At 46.5% G+C, this 19148-nt stretch overlaps 2 protein-coding genes across 2 annotated transcripts; both read left to right on the plus strand.

The window, feature by feature from the left end:
* Nucleotides 1-2441: 2441 nt before the first annotated feature.
* SPDYE3 (speedy/RINGO cell cycle regulator family member E3) lies at nt 2442-8509 on the plus strand. Its single transcript, XM_012759302.3, has 6 exons — nt 2442-2526; nt 3013-3237; nt 3878-3936; nt 4528-4613; nt 6183-6350; nt 6477-8509. The coding sequence occupies exons 1-6, from the start codon at nt 2442-2444 to the stop codon at nt 6634-6636; spliced, it is 783 nt and encodes a 260-aa protein (XP_012614756.2). The 3' UTR covers nt 6637-8509.
* Nucleotides 8510-16385: 7876 nt separating this feature from the next.
* Nucleotides 16386-17180, plus strand: LOC105868216 (gap junction gamma-3 protein). The gene has a single exon (XM_012758811.2). The coding sequence runs from the start codon at nt 16386-16388 to the stop codon at nt 17178-17180; it is 795 nt and encodes a 264-aa protein (XP_012614265.2).
* The last annotated feature ends 1968 nt before the right edge of the window (nt 17181-19148 follow it).

Consider the following 19148-nt stretch of genomic DNA (forward strand, 5'->3'; position numbering starts at 1 on the left):
TGATTGAGTACCGACTCTCTTGTTCTTATGGGTTTCATAGGTTTATGGGTCCCAGAAGGGGAAGTTCTCTTCAAGATACAGAGATGATTACTCACTAGGGCAAATGAAGAGCTCGGAATGGGAAGACCATGGCAAGGTGTGGAGAAGGCTGTGGGCAGGCTCTTGGGCTAAGCCCCACTTGCAGATCTGCTCATGACATCAGCACCAACACCTCTGGGGAAGGTGTTGGCCCCCAGAAAACAGGAGGTTTAGAGGCTGCCTCAGAACATCCCACTCAGCCAACGACTCAAGGTCTGGCCAGAGCCCTGCCATGGTAGGCACAGACCACATTGCACCTGCCTCAAAACATCTTTCCTGTATATCTCCTCCCATAGATATTGTACTTTCTTGAGGCTCTCCATAGCACCGTCAACTCAGACAGCTGCAAACCTGAAGGTACATGAGTCAAAGAGTTCAATTAGGCCCTCCCAAAGTCCCCTTGAATTAGAATCTATGAGGACGGGTCCAGGCACCTGCATTTTAATGTTCCTCCATGTGACTGCTGTGCTGAGAGGCTGATATTTGCCAAGCACTTGTGTTTCATTGCAATGATATTTCTGCACTATAACTATAGCCATTGTTGGAGAAAAATGCATCAATAGGAGGAAAAGAGAAGTGGAGAGGGGATAGTTTTGCTTATCCCTAAACATATGAAAACATAACTAGGCTGTTGAGTCCATTTTCAGATAATGCGTCAACTTATAATATTTTAAGATGGGCACTGCCCGATTGTAGAATGTCCACACAAGGACTGTGGCAAACTAAGGGGGTGAAGAGTGGTTAAAATAATCAGAACATTTCATGGCACAGAACAGACGTTGTAGTGGGGACAGACTATTGACCTTAGAATGTATAAAAGCCCATTAATGAGAAGAGAAGAGAGAAGGCAATTCTGTTTTGCTGTAGAAGGACCCAATCCATTCTGATGGAGTGCAATGCTTGCAAGATGAATCATGAATGCAAGATGCTTCAAGGTAAGCAGAACTTCCTTCCTAACAACTGCACTTCCACACCCATGGGACCTACTTCCAGAAGCAGCCGTGCATTTCCCAGCAGCAAGACAATCCTAGGAGAGCCTAGGCCTCTTAGGAAGCTGTGCAGGGACTCACAGGGTGTTTGGATGGTCTCTGACACCTCACCCGATTCTGAAGGTTGAGGACTGCAGACAAAGTAGACACTCAGTACCTGCACCTTGGATTAACTCATTTGACTGGTTTCATGCTTGCTATGGCTTGATTAGAAATATGTAAGGCATAAAAATACAGAACAAAATTTTAGACACAGCCTCAACAACAGATGTGCTTTGGAGCCAAGATGTAGAAACAACACAAACATCAATATAGATGGATGAGTGGATGAACAAAATGTTCAGTGTATATCCATATAGACACACACAATGGGCTATCATTCCGAATTTAAAATAAAAGGAAATTTTGACACATCCTATAACACGGGAGAACCTTGAGGACATTATATCAGGTGAAATAAGCTAGACACAAAAGGGAAAATACTGTATGATCCCACAGTATGTGAGGTATATGAGATCCCTAGAGTAGTCAAAGTCATAGAGACAGAAAGCAGAATGGCAGTTGCCAGGCACTGAGGGGAAAGGAGCATGGGAAGTTGGCATTTAATAGGAGCAGAGATTCTGTTGGGGCTGAGAAAAAAGTTCTGGAGATGGACAGTGGTGGTGGTTGCACAACATTGTGAATGTGCTCAATGCCACTCAACTGTACACTGAAGTGGGACAGCACAGTGGGAGAAAAGCCCAATATGCTTCTTTTGAGTTTAGAGTGGAGATAAGATGGCATCTGCTTGGGAGAAGGAAAGAGGGATGCAGAAACCCTGAAGACAGTTGTGGACAATAATCAGAGGTCGGTAACAGGAGGTACCATTGACCCCAGATTTCCAGACCAGTGTGCACGTCAGTCTGGCAGTTACTTGTGTTTTCCTTCAAACTTGTTGCCAGGTTGGAAGGACTGATGACATCAGAGGCTTCCAACCTTCCTGATTGGAAGGACCCGACTCCGTGGGTGCCTGGCAGGCCAGTGGACAACAGCATCTTCTCAGGGCTGGTCTCCATGCTTGACTTCTCCCCCGCTTAGAGAAGAGATAACAGGCTTGATGTCAAACAAAAGTTAGAAGAAGGCTTTGGCAGAACAGAACCAAAAGGATCTAGGTTCTGCAGAAGGGAAGAAAGAGTTTGGGAGAAACCACGGCCACTTATCAACCAGACTCTTGGTCTAAGGACCACGGCACGTCAGGATACTACACCCTAGAAGTGGTGAGGGATGATGAACGCCCAGGTCTCATCTTGAGCCCACACAGTGACTCCACAACCCAGATGTCCTTAGGCTCAGGAACCACCAACTCCTCCTCCAAATCCCCATCCTCGGATTCGGATGACCACTCCCTCTTCCAAGCCCGGCATGTCAGGCTACTACACCCTAGAAGTGGTGAGGGATGATGAACGCCCAGGCCCATCAGGTGAGGGGCCTGGAGGGAAAAGAGATTTGGGAAGATTGGCTAGTCAGGAGGAAGGGCACTGAAGTCAAGAAGATGTGTGGGAAAGAAAGGAAGGCCTCAGAAAGCCAGGATTAGAGAAAGACAGCACAGGGTGTGGGACAAGGACATCCACACGGAAGGAAAAGCTGGGGAACAAGGCAGTGGGGCTGGGAGGTGAGTCCGAGACAAGGGAAGAGGGACTCAGGGGAAGCCTTCCTTTTCTTCCCCAATGGAAGTAATTGTCTACAATGAGGAAGAGTCTGAGGACAGAGAGATGCAATAGTGGCCAGGCAGAGGTGGGGTGCATGGATATCAACACAGGAGAGGGACGAAGAAACGGCTTGGAGAAGGCCTCAGTCTGTGGGGCTAGAGAGGGTGGAAAAGAGGTTTGATGTGGTGGCGGTTAGGTAATCAGTGGCTGAATTCCAAAGACAGAGCTTGACACTGTACCCTGGTTTCTTTACTCAGCCCCTTGGGTAGATCCCAGCCCCCTGCCTCATTCTCCTGGCCAGAAAAGGAAGAGGGAGTGGTCATCCGAATCCAAGGATGGGGAGTTGGAGGAGGAGTTGGTGGTTCCTGAGCTTAAGGACATCTGGGTCGTGGAGTCACTGTGTGGGCTCAAGACGAGACTGAAGAAGCAGCGAGTGTCCTCAGTGCTTCCCGAGCACCACGAGGTCTTCACCACGCTGCTTGGTAGGAGGAGACTCCAGATAGCACGCTCCGATCCTATCCCTTTGAAAAAAGAAGAAACTTCTAATCACTACACTTTTCTAGTGAAAAAGAATGCCCTGCTAGTGGGCAAGCTGTCCATCCCTGGGGACGTGGTATGTGTCACTCAGCAGAGACACTTAGAAGGTGGTAGAGGATTAGGCTACACTTAAAAAGGCTCTGCCCTTGGGATAAGAAAGCTGCACCCCCTGAAACTTACTAGCTCTTGCTGATTTGGGGGAATCTAAGTGTTGGCATCTGTAGAGGGGGAGAACAAGGCTGTGTTTGTGCCCTGATGTGACTATCCGCAGAAAATGGCCCGAGTCACTGTGACTTCTGGAGTGGTACACTCGTGTGTGGTGAGGGTGAGGGTGTATGGTGAGGATCTTCCTCGTGCACATATGCCGCTGACGCCCAACCCCTCCCTCCGTCACTTCTCAGGGGAATCTCAGGGCAGGAGCCTCTGTCCCTTGCCCAGTGAATGTTCTCTCTCCTCTCACCTAACCCTTGGCCACAATTCAGAACTTTCTCCCAGGGAGGCACAGTTTTCCTCTTTGCTCAGAGTTGCTCCCACCACAGCAACTCTGCCCCGCTTCTCAACCTAACACATGCTCTCTTTTCACAGAGGATCCTGTCATTAGAAACTTCCTGGCCTGGGACAAAAGTCTGACAGTACCTGACAAAGTAAGGTGGTTTTGCTCCAGTACCGAGCCTGGGGGAGGGCGGGGCTTCCTAACCCACAGTTCCACTTCTCTCTGCCTCTGCGTCTCTCCCCCGGATGCTGCCACAGCCCTGAGCCTGTAGGACTTGCCAGCATCTCCCTCTGGGACCTGGAGGTCTCCTGCAGCGGAACACCCGGCCCTGCTCAGGTGGGGTCCTTTGGCATCTGAGGCCTCGGCACAGTGTTGTCCTGCACGTTGCCTCATTGGTCATCGCCAGTCTGAGCTCCTGGCCGCTCTCCTCTCAGCTCTCTGGGACTATCCTTCGCCGCAGCTCACCAAAGGCCTCCTGACACCAGCCATGCGGAACACCTTCCCTCCAGAGTTCCCGGCAGAGCTCGCCGTCCTGGGAGCACCGTGGACCTTGCTTCCTCTGACCTCTGTGATTTGTAACCAACCTTCAGATACATCCCCCCCACCTAAATGAGCAGCCACCAAACACGGGGGTCTGTTCTCTGAGCCGCAACCCCTGCCCTGCCTCCCATTCCCTAGTCCCCATGTTCTTCCTCTTCCACAAAGGACTCCTCTCTTACCGCTTTTACTCTCTCCCCATCAGCACCTCCTCTCTATGGTCATAGCCTACTTTGGCCGGGCTGGCCCCTTCTCCTGGCAGTACCGACACATTCATTTCTTCATAGCGCTGTGAGTACTTTGCGTCGTCCCATCAATCAATATTCAGCACCCTGGGAGGGGGAGAGGCAGGACTCTAACCTCTCGTCTACTTTTAACCTTTCTGTACTGTTTATTATGTGTATAAAAATGATGGGATTATACTGAGTGCTCTTCCACTGTTCTTTGTGAAAACAAAACACCCAAATGTCACTTTTAAAAAACTAAACAAAATGAAAGCAAACATAAAACTCCTCCTACGAGGAGAGAAAAACAAAACTGACACAACCTTGCCCCCCCAAGCAAACATCTGTTTCTGCTTCCTCTGTCCCTGTCCTTCCAGTGTCAACACCAAATGTGAGCGTCCATCTTCCTCCTCTGGATTCCCGTGACAGATGCCACAGCTCAGGCCCCCTTCACGACACAAAGACATTGCAAAATGCTCCCTGCTGGTGTTGGTTACAAGCTTCTCTCCCTGAGCCAATGGGCTTTATACGTGTTGCCTGCACATCCTTCAAAACACACGCCTAACCCCCCACTGCCTGACTTAACCCATCGGCTAACGACTGTCGCCATCAAGGCCAAGGTTCTCAGTTTGAATTCAACCCTTTCCACAATCTCTCCACAACCAAACCTGCTCACCACCTCGGTATTTCATTCTTGTGTTTCCTGCTCCTTCCAAATGCCCTTCCCTCTATTTTCTCATGGTGTTCTCTGTCTGAGTGTCTTCCGCACGTACAGATCTGAAGAAAACTACCCAGCCTTAAAGTCAGTTCAAACACCTAACTCTAGTGATGCCTTCCCCATCTTCCAACTGCTGCATACCAGTAGCACTTTAGTTAAATCCTATCACAATATGACATTGTGGATTACAGTTTCTGATCTCCCCGCCACTTTCCCCAATCCCACTAACCTAGACATTTGCCAGAGGCAGGGTCTTCTCAAAATATCAAGCATTCTCAAAACAACACAATTCTTTTCATTTTGCAAGTGTTCATGTTATATTGAGTCTACGAGGTCACCAGTCTGGTAATCGGCTATAAGAGGCTGTAAAATCAAGCTTTCACTTATTCATTCATCCACTCATTATTCAACAAACCCTGATGACGTACGCCCTATGTACCAGGGAATGTGAGGTGACAGGAAGAGGGATCCAGGGAATGCTTGTTTAGTTAAATGCACCAACAGGAACCAAGTCCTGACTTAGCCATTTCCTAGGAGAGGGATGAATACAGAGACAAACCAGTCAGTTCCTGTCCCCTCAGGATGGGTGTGTGCTCGCATAACAAGTTGATTGGAAGGGGGACAGAGTAGGAACTGGGGAAATTGCAATGCCAACTGTCTTGTGTCAGGATGGCAGGAGACAGCCTCAGGCCTTGCAGGGGGTGGGGTCAGCCTGTGAGAGGCCCCTTCACAAGGTCTCTGTCCAACAGCGGCCTCCTGATGAAGGGGTGGTGCTCTGTGACACTGGGTGGGACTAACACGGCTCTTGTGCTGAACTTGGGCAGCCTGTCCTCCTCTCTGCAAAGCTGACCTCAGGCAGAGTCCCTTCTCTGCCTTCCTGCTGGTGTCCCTGACAAGCCACCTGATTTCTCTCTCCAGCTACCTGGCCAATGACATGGAGGAAGACAACCAGGCTCCTAAACAAGCCATTTTTCCATTCCTGTATGGGGAGAGCCGCTTCCAGCATCCTCTGTTCCACAAGCTGCCCTACCAGTTCATCCGATCCACAGCTGGAAGACCAGAGTTTCCCAGGAAGAGTGTGAAGAGGTGGGTGGGCTGTGGGGATTTGGGGGCAGGGGTGGGAAAGGATCGGGCTGGACTGGAGGCTGACGCAGGGAGGAAGGGGCCTCCCCTGGGAGTAGCCATCTTTCAGGAGGCTGTTTATCTCTCCAGATTCCGGCTTGAGATCCCGACCTCTGGGTGTGGGAGCAAGATTGCACCCTCATTCACCACAGCTCTGGGGACCATGGAGGACCAAGGTCATCGACCTGAAGATATGTACATCTACATCTGCATTCTCTGGGCCAAATGCACAATGATCTGTTGTCTTTGAGGGTATCTGAGGCACTCAATTCCTTGGCCCACTCTAGAACCCACACCCACACCCCCTCATACACATTGGGAAACAACCCAGTCACCCAACACAGCCAGACCCTCCAGTCAGCTTCACCACCACACACTGACAGCCACACACAGGCACAGCCTTGGGGGAGATGTGCTGGAAGCCAGTGAGGCCACCCAGCCACACCTCAGGAAAACCAGTTTGTCACAGAGGTATAGATTTGGTAGAATCCTTTAACCCAAAGCAACTGGGACCAAAGGACAGCTTTGATGAAATGACAATTTTCATCAAAAGTGAATATACTTTTGTGGTAAATTCACATTTTCCCCATATACTGTATTGTGTTTTCACTTTCTTTTTTTCATTCATTTGGGACTTTTAGTCCCGTAGACATACCGACTATATAGATTTACTTACACCGCGGTAAGGGTTTAACAATAGGATATGAGATGGAAGGGGTCTGCATGTTCAGTGACCAAACATAAATTATAACTACCAATATTTTCATCCAAATTTGCTTCCAGACAAAGTTGTTCACTACCAGACCAGTCCCAAATTCTTGCTTTCCCCCAACTGACCACTTCTGGACCAATTTCTCCCCATACAATCACAAATTTTCTCCCAGAATTCATGGTCAAGGAAGTCTGTCAGAACGATGGAAGGTTAAGACATACTAGCTTCAGCTCGGCTTATTATGACTGACATCTTCCAGTTATTAGTTTGGGAAGAGAATTAAATAAAGATTTGGCTTAACTCTTATGCAGCTAGCCAAGGTTAGGACCAAGCATTCTATGAAAGACTTAGTGGCCAGGTGCGGTGGCTCATACCTATAATCCTTACATGCAGGAGGCTGAGGCAGTGGGAGGATCCCTTGAGGACCAGCCCTAGCAAGGGCGAGACTCTGTCTCTACTAAAACTAGAAAAATATTAGCCGGGCATGGTGGTGCACACTTGTAGTCCCAGCTACTCGAGAGACTGAGGCAGGAGGATCGCTTGAGCCCAGGAGTCGGAGCTTGCAGTGAGCTATGATGATGCCACTATAGTCTAGCCAAGAGAGACTCTGTCACAAACAAATGAACAGCAAACAACATGAAGGATTAAGATGAGGGACCAGGCATCTGGTCTCATGATGCTGACGTGTTAATAATGCTTGATAGCCATAAGTTTAGATTTTAAGTAACAGAAAAGGTCCAAGCTGTGATGAACTCCAAAGCTATATTCTCCCAGCGCACTCTACTCGCTGAGAAAATCCCTCACCTAACATCCACCCTATCAAGCAGATTGCTGGGCCTGACCTTGGTTGAATTAAGTGGTTTGGGGAGTCAGGGTCACCAAGTCTGAGAATCAAAATTAAACATGATGGTTCAGGATCGGGGTTTAGAAGGAAGGGGTTAGAGATAAAACTGGATGGATGAGTTAGTCTAAACTCGAGTTTGGATTGACTCTGAATGTGAATATCTTCCTGTCTCCAAAATGTTCTCCTTCCAGTCTGACATCGTCTCTCTCTTACTTCCAGCTGGCTGGGCACAGGGGAGAAGCAGAACCCACTTTTCAGCTGTTTCTAACATGTTACAAAACCCAAACTTTGTGTTTTTGTTTTAACTAATATATTTTTTGCATTTCTCTAATTTTTGTTTCATTCTTTTTCTTTCTACATTGACCTTTTAAAAAAATATATCCTATTCCCTGCAGATATTTTTAAGCCTTTCTTTATACATAGTAAATATAGCCAGGTCCAATCATTCTGAGACCTGAAGTCCTCTCAGATCTGTTTCCACTGTCTGCCATTCCCTCCAACAGTGCCCCAGAGCCTTCATTTCCCACCATCTCATCCAGCTTTAATCTCTACCAAACAGAGGCGAAATAAATGTTATCTCATTTTTTATTTGTATGTTCTTCATTATAGTGATGTTGGTCATTATTGCTACCTCTATTAATGACTTCTCCTTTTCTGTGAACTGGCTTTTCCTTGTGTTTCTTTTCAGCTGTTTCTCTTTTTCTTATTGATATATGAGTTTTCGGGTCATTCAATAAACTGGCATTCCTCAAACATGCCATGGTGCCTGTGTGTTTATTTTTAACCCATGTGTGTTTATTTTTAACTCTAAGCTGCTCATTGGAGAATTGTGTGTGGAGCTCCTCTGAGTTCCAGGATCAAGCAAACTTCTCTAGAGAGAGATGAGGCTGAGGCTGCAGAGAGGGGACAGAGCTCCGGCCACTCCCAGGACACCGAGGAGAGGACCGGTGACAGGGGAGGAGGAGCGCCTGCACCCGCCCCAAGGCAGCGGACAGGTGACCACAGGACAGCAGCCGGGAGCCACAGGGACTCACGCAAGGGGCCACGCCCAGGCCGAGTCCTGCAGGCACAGTGGGGGACGAGGAGCAGCTGGCTCTGCTGGGGAGCACGGACAGCAGGAGTGGAGCGGGAAGCAGGGCTTGGATGTCCTGACAACTCGTGAGAGTGGATCCCACGAGAAACCTGAAACAAGGCACAGGACCGGGCACGAGAATGTTGCCCGAAGACAGAAAATGATGCCACAGGACTGCGGAAGACAAGAGGGCCGCCCGGATGGCAGTGGTGGGAACAGATGGACCACAGCACAGGTATCCCAGGACTTCAGAGTGGGGACAAGTACTGGGGAGCAGCTTTGGGAAGATGAAATAAAAAACATAAATAATTTAGAAAAATTGCTTTAAAATTTTAACAAAAATAAAAAATAACAATGATAAATCATGTAAGACATAGCTGTTTTTATTAAACCAAAAATATTAAAGTCGTCTCATTTGCTGAAGATCTAAATAAATTATGTTGTTTTAGTCAGTTTGGGCTGCTATAACAAGTTACCATAAACTGGGTGGCTTAACAAACAAATGTTTATGCCTCACACTTCAGGAGGCTGGAAGTCAAAGTTCAGGGTGCCAGAATGGTCCGGTTCTGGTGAGGGTCCTTTTCCAGGTTGCAGACTGCCAACCACTTCTTGTACCTTCACATGGTAGAAAGCAAGCTAGCTACTTCTCTGCTCTCTTATAAAGGCACTAATCCCCACCCATGAGGGCTCCACTCTCATGACCTAATTACCTCTCAGAAGCCCCACTTCCAAGTGCTATTTCATTGGCAGGTGAGAATTCTACCACTGAACTACCCATGACATTTCATTGGGATTAGGGTTTCAACATACAAATTTGGGGGTGACACAAATATTCAGTCTATGTGAACTTAAATTCTTAACATAGTTGAGTTGGTTTCTGTAGGAATACTTTGCTAGCACACTGAAAGTATTAGAAGTCCAATTTCCTTTTTATTTTTATTTTTTGAGAATTTAGGCATATCCAGTTTATATAAGCATGTTTTTATTTCTATAAGCCAATCAGAACAGTCCAAGATGCTCTGCTGGTGGGACTGCTAACTAGTTCAACTTCTGTGGAAAGAATTACGGAGATACCTCAAAGTGATACAAGTGGATCTACCATTTGATCCAGCAATCCCACTACTGAGCATCTACCCAAAAGATCAAAAGTCACTTTATGAAAAAGACACCTGCACTCGAATGTTTATAGCAGCACAATTCACAATTGCAAAGCTGTGGAAACAACCCAAGTGCCCATCAATTCATGAGTGGATTAATAAAATGTGGTATATGTATACCATGGAGTACTACTCAGCTTTAAAAAACAACGGTGATATAGCACTTCTTGTATATTCCTGGATAGAGCTGGAACCCATTCTACTAAGTGAAGTATCTCAAAAATGGAAAAACAAGCACCATATGTACTCACCAGCAAATTGGTATTAACAGATCAACACCTAAGTGGACATATAGGAGTAACATTTATTGGGTGTTAGGCAGGTGGGAGGGAGGAGGAGGGAATGGGTATATACAAACACTACGAGTAAGATGTGAAAAGTTTGGGAGATGGACACGCTTGAAGCTCTGACTCGAGGGGGGAGGGGGAGCATGGGCAATATACGTAACCTTAACACTGTACCCCCATAATACGCTAAAATAAAAATAATTAATTAAAATAAAGATGCTCTATAATCTACTTTAGTAGTATTCAGAGGTAGGAAAACATTATACATAGAATCAGAGGTAAAGACCTTTCTGAATTACAGACACATTGACATACAAAGAAAGCGAGTTTATAGCTTCAATTCTAAAATTTCAGACATGAGTCAAGAGTAAACACAGAAACGCAAAAACTCACCAGTCCAGATATCAAAGAGCTGTTTTCCCGCTGGGCATGAACAAAAAGACAAACAGAAAAGACTAATAAGCCAGCCTTTCTGTTGTGTCTCATTTAATAGAAATTAGACTTCTGGAAACATTAACCCTCGAAGAGATCGCCAAGTGGTCAGACCATAAGGCCAAATTCGCAATCATTGATGGTAGCAGTGGTAAAAATGAATAAATAAAAATAAAAACAAATTTTAAAAAAATAAAATAAATAAAAACCCTCAGCTGTAAAGGAACCAGAACCAAAGCAAAACACAAAATTGGTAGAAGGGGAAATCACTAAAAAACACGACCTAGTCCGCAAAGCCTTTTGGCCCTGTTGGACTCACTCCTGGGAGCCAAGAAAATCTGCGCCTGGGCTTCAGCCCCTCGCCTGCGCATGTGCGCCACTCTGCAGACGGTTGCGGCTCAGTTTCGTGATGGGGGAGGGTGTCTCAGTGAAGACCTCAAAACCGTTAAAACAGAAGAGCAAGATTATGACTGTCACGCAGATAGAAAAATGAGCATATGCTAAAGATTTCATTTTAATTCAACAGGCCCCGGCAGGTATTATAACCAGTTCAAAAGGGAATCTGAGGAACAGGCATATTTACAGATCAGGAATATTGAAATTATTAAGTAAATGGAGAAATGGAATCAAAACTGGATTTTCTCTGGTGTAGGGGGGGAGTCGACCAACTTCCGCCAGGCAGGACATAGTTTGCATCCGTTAACCACAATTTTCAAAGAGTTGTAAAATAGCGCAAAGACTATGAACAGGGCTGAAATCAAATAATAAGGTCTTCCAGACAATGCTTAATTTTCCATTGAAACACAAAATTCTTTTTCTACACACTTTACCCTCTTCAGGATGTAAAGTTATGCGTAATTTTCTTGTTTCAATTCTGTATGCCGTTTCTGATATAAGGTTGTTACGAATTAAAAGTGGTTTGGAAACGCTAAATTTCTTTTCTCCTTGTTGGGGGGAGGAAGGTATCCTCTTCCAGGCTAATATTCTAATTTATCGCTGGGCTCTATGTCCTAATATTTTAGTTAAATGTCTCACTTGTCATCATAAGCAAACGTGACATGACGCACCCCTTTCCTCTATTTATCATGATTGTGCGCGGGCACTGATTCTCTTATTATTTAATTTTGATTGACTGACTGAGACAGGGTCTCGCTCTGTCGCCCGGGCTGGAGTGCGGCCGCCAGCACACCTCACTGCAGCCCCGAGCGTGGCCTCGCGGGATCCTCCCACCTCACCCTGGCACGGTGCCAGGTTACCTCCTTAATCACTGCGCCGGGCCTAGACGGTCCCTTAAAGACGTATAGCCTTAGAATAAGGAGCAACGTGAGTTCGGGTCTGGGGGCTGCCAGTGCCCAGAGCACAGAGCCTCTGAGAACCAGACGAGGCAGAGACCTTTAGGACGTTCCCTAAACCTGGTGGCGCGTAGACTTGTAGGAAGTAGAGTCCTGGTACCCGTCCTGGGACAGGTGGCTGGCGGTCCCGGAGGTGGACTCTGGTGCTCTCCTGCGCATGTGCGACTTGGCCTAGTTGCCAAGCTTCGTTCGAGCTTCGGGACTGGGACTCGAGCACGCCCACAGCCTGTGCAGCCCCGGGTTCCCGCGGTCTGCGAAGGCCCCAGCGGGGGGCCGTGGAGCGCACTTACCACTTTGGAGATTCTTTACTGGATAAATATATAAGCCCCAGCTTGGGTACTGGCCTGCCCCTTGCCATTCTTTGGTTGTTATTCTTGCAGTTTGGACCCAATCCTCCTAGCTCTCACCTGCTTGTGTTTGTTTGGCTTTGAACTTCAACTCCCAGTACCTACCTCAGGCAAAAGCTCACAGTGAACTAGTGACAAAAGGATGTCTCCTTAACAAAATGTATCACGTATCAATGCCTCTCACGTGCGAGGAATAGCATACTTGACAAAAGATGGCTTAAATAGTAAGAAGGCTTTTTTCTCAGGTGGTTGTTAACCAGCTCTGGGCCAGCTTCTCTAGGATTTTGGCGTCCCTGACTGATCATGAAAATGGCTGCAGCAAGTGTAAGGACCAGGGTCCTCCCAATTGTGCTAAAGATAATGGCCCCATGGTCTTCCTCCCACAATTCCTGCCTTTTATTATGGAGGAAAACCTTCACAGGACTACGCTCCAGGCTGACTTCTGTTTACATCTCACTGGCCAAAGCTACGTTCCAAGTATATATCAAGGCTGAACCCCTCTTACTATTTCTGTCAGTTCCTTGTCAAAATCCTTTGCATCTGGCTTTTTTCCCCCGCAACACAATGTTTTCAATATCATCCATGCCATGGCATGTATCAATACTTCATTCCTTTTTATGTCTACATAATATTCCGTTATATGATTAGATATAATATAATAAACATAATATACCACATTATGCCACACCTGACTTATCCATTCTTCAGTTGATGGACATTTGAGTTTGTTTCCACTTTTTGCCTATTGCAAATAAGAAAGCTACGACATTTATGATTTCCAAAAATCTTTGCTAGTTCTCAGATTATACCTTCTATATGGTTTCTCTTTAAGGCCATGGAGTCATTCATCTTATCATTATGTGGATATGGACTCAAAGTTATCTTCAACTCCCAGTGTTTTTCTCTGTTCCCTGTGAGTCCCTTTTTTTACAATTCTCTTGATCTGTCTCTTTTATTGGAAGATTGTGTCAAAAAGTCTGTGCTTCTAGGCTGTCCAATCCTATTTGATGTTGAGAAATTATAAAGTCGAATCAGATGAGCTTGTCAATGGCCAGGCTTCACGGTAGCATTTTCACTGGTGACATTTTGTCTTGGTCCACTCAGGCTGCCCTACCAGAATCCCATAGATAGGATGGCTTATAAACAACAGAAATTTATTTCTCACAATCCTGGAGACTGAGAAGTCCAAGGCCGAGGTGCTGGCAGATTCCATGTCTGGTGAGGGCCTACTTCCTAGTTCACAGACAGCCACCTTCCTGCTGTGTCCTCTGGTGGTGGTAGGGGTAGACAGCTCTCCGGGGTCTTTTATAAACGCACTAATCCCATTCATGAGGCCTCCACCCTAATGACCTTCCAAAGTCCCCACCTCCTAATACTATCACTTTGGAGGTTAGGATTCCAACATACAAATTTGAGGGGGACACATTCACTTGGTACATATTTGTCACTATCTAAAGATTCCTTTGCAGGGGCTGGGAGTAAGAAGACTTCATTTTTCCAGAGAAGGACTATGACATTGTGAAATATATATACATATATATATTTCCCCCTGTCTCCTGGCATACAACTCCTAAAAAAATCCTCAGAATCTCCAAAGTGACGATTGCTTTTTTGTATGCTAAAGTATGTTGTATGTTGACTGGTGGCAGGCAGCACCCCGAGTAGCTTCAGGATGGGGGCTGGTCACCCAAAAGACAAGGCAGGATTAGAGGGCTGGAACTTTCACGCCACCCCCAACCTCCAGAGAGAGGAGAGGGGCTGAAGTTTGAGTTGATCACCAATGGCTGGCGATTTAATCAATTGTGCCTATGTAATGAGGCTTCTATAAAAACCCAAATAGGCTATGTTCAGAGAGTTTGTGGATAGCCAAATACTTGGGGGCTTTCAAGAAGGTGAAGAAGAACACATCTATGTGCCAGGAGAGTGGCACACCCCATATCCACTGGTGCAGAAGAACAGGATCCTTCTAGACCTTGCCCTATGTATCTCTTCATCTGGTTGTTTATTTACATCCTTTAAAATATCCTTTGTAATAAAATAGTAAACTTAAATGTTTCCCTTGAGTTTTGTGAATCACTCTAGCAAATTCATCAAACTCAAAGAGGGGGCTGTGGGAACCCCAATTTATAGCCAATTGGTCAGAGCACCTGGGGCTTGTGGCTGGCATCTGAAGCGGGGAGCAGTCTTGTGAACTGAGTCCTCAACCTGAGTAATCTGATACTATCTCCAAGGAGATGGTGTTGAAATTGAATTCAATTGAGTTGGAGGACACCTAGCGGATGTTCACTACAGAATGGATGGTTAGTGGTTGATTTGTTGGTGGAGAGAAATCCCCACACATTTGGTGTCAGAAGGACCTTGCAGTTTCTTGATTGATGAACACAAACCTGGATGTTGGTGTTCTGGAGCCAAAGAGAGGACAGCTCCCTGTTCAGCAGGGAGACTTCGATTTTCCTCCCCATTTTCCATCTCACACCTCATCCTCATCCTCATCCCCAGGAGGCTTCTACATCCATGCCTCCTGTCCCTGAATTTGGAGCAGGGATCCTGTATAGATCTTTCCAGAAAATATACCTTTATTCTCTTGGGCAGGGGGTCCAACTGCTCCTCATGCAGACTGTCAAATAACTCCTCTCCTGCTGTTACAGCCACTTGCCTAATCCTCACCCTGTACCACCTGGTGTCGCCAACTCCAGACCCTTTCCTGCTCTGGGTGCCCAATTGGGTAGTCCCTCCACAGAGGGCTGTCCTTCCTCTGGTCTGCTGGCCACTCACCATTCTTCCATATCCTTTCCCTATTTATATATTGTGTCTCAGGTTTAATTTTCAAAATGGAGCTCCTGTTTCTGTCTCTTTATTGTCTTACTGTTGTTTGAGTGGTTTTTGAAGGATGAAAGCAGCCTTATTCCACTATCTTAAAACCAGAAGTCTCTACTGACTTTCAAATTAGAAAGCAGACATTGTCGTCATCAATGATGTCGTTTTGGGTTGTTTTAAGGTATTTGTACTCCTACTCTATTTTTAGAGGACCTTCTCAATGTTGTCTTTCATTCCATTGATTTAACTAACTTTTTTCAGTGTTCTTTCAGCTCTTTCCTCTCTTTAAGGTGGATTTAAATTCTGTCCTTGCATTCTGCCTATCTTTGCTTTATTATAATTGTATCCAGACTCCCTCCATGTTCATATCTGCCTGCCCCTGAGCCTGAATTTCTTTTATAGTACCTATACATATTAGATAGAGGCGATAGCTATTGTGCTTTCAAAGCACTAAGAAGATTTTCAAACTTTTCCTCTTTTTTTCTTTTTGTACAAAAAAAATTGTTTTCAGAGATATGCTTTCCCTAAGACTCCACGCCAGTGAACACTCTCTTTAATGATGCCGTGGCATCTTCAAAGGACCATACTTCTGTCTCTTGACTCATCCTTGTATGGGGTCAGATCTGTCAAGGCCCAGAGATCGCCAACCAGCAAGGTGGGCTGCCTCCCACTACCTGTCCTGGGAGGTAGCCCTAAAAGGGAGGTGACTTGCATGGCGCTAGACTAACGTGAGATGCTTCACAGACATTGACCTCCTGGAGAACTTTTGGTTCCTTGCACAAGCTACAGAGTCAAATCAACTTTGCATTTCTTCCTTGGCCACTGTAAGGCACAAAAGACTACACCCCCACGGTACACAACTGGGACAAATAGAGCTGCTAATAGGATTCAAGCAAAATAATCCCCAGTAGCCCAGGGATCTGCCTAAAGTTAAAAATCAATCACTCCTAACACCTTTTTTTCAATGCTCCATAGCAGGATGTGTGGGCGGGTTCCTGCGGCAGCTGCTGGCGGAGGAGGCGGGCACTCCACCCCCGTGGGACGCCTCCTGCTCCCCGTGCTCCTGGGATTCCGCCTCGCGCTGCTGGCTGCCGGCGGGCCTGGCGTCTACGGCGATGAGCAGAGTGAATTTGTGTGTCACACCCAGCAGCCCGGCTGCAAGGCCGCCTGCTTTGACGCCTTCCACCCTCTCTCCCCACTGCGCTTCTGGACCTTCCAGGTCGTGTTGGTGGCTGTTCCCAGCGCCCTCTACGTGGCTTTCACCCTGTATCATGTGATCTGGCGCTGGGAAGAATCAGGAAAGGTGAAGAAGGAGGAGGAGACCCTGCTCCACGCAGGGCAGAGCGGCAGAGGTGCCCCAGGGGCTGGAAGCCCCCGGCTGCTCTGGGCCTACGTGGCACAGCTGGGGGCTCGACTGGCCCTTGAGGGGGCAGCCCTGGGGTTGCAATACCGTCTGTATGGGTTCCAGGTGCCCAGCTACTTTAAATTTGAAACAGAGTCTTGCTACTCTGCTGTAAGCTGTAATGTGTCCCGCTCCTCTAAGAAGACCATCTTTCTAAAAACCATGTTTGGGGTCAGTGGGTTCTGTCTCTTGTTTACACTTTTGGAGATTGTACTTCTGGGTCTAAGAAGATGGTGTGAGCCCCTGGGGAACTTCCTAGGTAGGTCCTCTTCTTCCCGCCATGGACAGCATAAGGGCCCTCAAGCAGAGACTATGACCAATCTGCCTGGCTCCTTCCCAGAGACTATGTGCCTTGTGCCCCCAAAGCCCTAGTGAATAAGGGCAACATTTCCTGACCTCCCCTGCCAGTGGATATGGCCAAGTGGATAGGCCACTTAACCAAATGAGCCAAACTAGTTCTCTCCCTTGGGATTCTAGATGCCAACAATGTGAGCCATCTCTGCCAGGGGCATGAACACAGAAGAGAAGAAATCTGAGTGTGCTGGGTGAACATCTGCCCTATGGATGAGTGAAGGAAATGCCTGGTATGCCTAGACGAAGAAAAATGAAATCAGTGATGAGAAATTAGAGATATGAGATCACACAGGCTCAGAAAGAGACAGGCACAGAGAAAGAGGTAGGGATGGTCGGGGGGGGGGGGGAGGGTGTCTCTCTTGGTTGCTGATGATTTTCCAATTTCTGGTTCCACTGTCCCTAAAGATACCCTTCCTTTCTTGAGTAGTGTAAGATCCAGTAAATAAACTTCCCTGTTTGCTTTCAGCACATCAACTGGGTTCTGTTTCTTAATCCCAATTAACCCCTGACTAGGAATACTGCTGATATCAAGATGTGGGCTTGTGAGAAAAAAAAGAAAATGTGGAACCAGGTTTGGCATCCATATGTGTAGTGAGCCGTGGGAACTCACACAGCCCAGCACAGGAAGAGGACCACTTCCTGGGTTGGGAAGTAAATATCTGCTATCCTCCATAGTCTCATGGGGCCCAGACAATATGCCCATGAGATTAAGGCTGTTGTCTACTAAATATAAAGATACTATTCGACTCTGCTTACTTTCTGGAGATTTAACTAAATCTCAGTAAGAGAAAGACATCCTCCCATCTACAGCCACTTTGCCTTGCCTAAACACAGGCATTTCTCCCCTGCTTGGAAAACACCAATAATTGGGATGGGGATAGAGAGGTTGCAGAAAACTTTGGGGAAAGCTAAGCCTCTCTTTGCCCCTCCAGAGCACCTTCCTTTCTGACCCGCCTAGAAAAGGGTGTGGAATATCTCTGTATGAAATGAATTCTTTTCACAGATTGGAATTGAGCCTGGGGAACCAGGCTGACAGCGTCCCTGCCCCAGCCACTGTCTTACTAACCAGGCCCTGTGCATGTGTGGGTTAGAACCATGGGGATTGCAGAACTCAGGCCTACGCATGGCTAAACACCAGCAGCTTTGCAGCATAAGGATCCAGGGAGAATCGGTATATGGCCCCAGGGCATTACCCTGCAGCCCATCTCTGGGCAGACTTCTAAGGCTGAGTGGGAGATGTAGGGCAATTCAGCTCCAGTAAGCAAGGATTATGAATGAATCACATCAATGGAGCAGAAAATTACAGTATATGCAGGTGCTACCAGACTAGGGACAAGCAATACTCTGAATACACATCTCCATATTATTTACACATTGATTCATACCACCTCACCTCTCCATAAATTGTTTTGTCAAAGTCTTGAGAAACAATATTCTAAAGCAAAAACAAAATGGGAAAAATGAAGTAAAGGCCAAATTGTTCTGGATTAAACATTTGAATATGAAAAGCAATACTTTAAATTTATTACTGAAAAATATTTGTATAACTTTAGGGGCAGAAAGGATTTAAGCAATACTCAAAAAACATAAGCCACTACATTAAAACTTGTGTATAACAAGAGACACAAAGTGAAAAGCAAACCCACATACTCGGAAAATATATTTTGCAACTCATAAAATCAATAAAAGATTTGGTAACCAAATGTATTTCAAAATGCCCACAAATTAATGAGAAAGGCAAGTGGAGAACACAGAAATATTATGAGGCTGGGCGCAGTGGCTCACACCTGTAATCCTAGCATTCTGGGAGGCTGAGGCGGGCAGATTGCTTGAGGTCAGGAGTTTGAAACCAGCCTGAGCAAGAACAAGACCCTGTCTCTACTATAAATAGAAATTAATTGGCCAACTAATATATTCAGAAAAAATTAGCCGGGCATGGTGGTGCATGCCTGTAGTCCCAGCTACTCGTGAGGCTGAGGCAGCAGG

The sequence above is a fragment of the Microcebus murinus genome, chromosome 19 (genome assembly GCF_040939455.1).
Source record: "Microcebus murinus isolate Inina chromosome 19, M.murinus_Inina_mat1.0, whole genome shotgun sequence".
In the NCBI taxonomy this organism is placed as follows: domain Eukaryota; kingdom Metazoa; phylum Chordata; class Mammalia; order Primates; family Cheirogaleidae; genus Microcebus; species Microcebus murinus.

Coding starts and splice junctions, on each gene's coding strand:
- SPDYE3 (XM_012759302.3), top strand. CDS start 2,442: ATGACCACTCCCTCTTCCAAGCCCGGCATGTCAGGCTACTACACCCTA. Junction 2,527..3,012: donor TGAACGCCCAGGCCCATCAG/GTGAGGGGCCTG, acceptor TTCTTTACTCAG/CCCCTTGGGTAGATCCCAGC. Junction 4,614..6,182: donor ATTCATTTCTTCATAGCGCT/GTGAGTACTTTG, acceptor TTCTCTCTCCAG/CTACCTGGCCAATGACATGG.
- LOC105868216 (XM_012758811.2), top strand. CDS start 16,386: ATGTGTGGGCGGGTTCCTGCGGCAGCTGCTGGCGGAGGAGGCGGGCAC.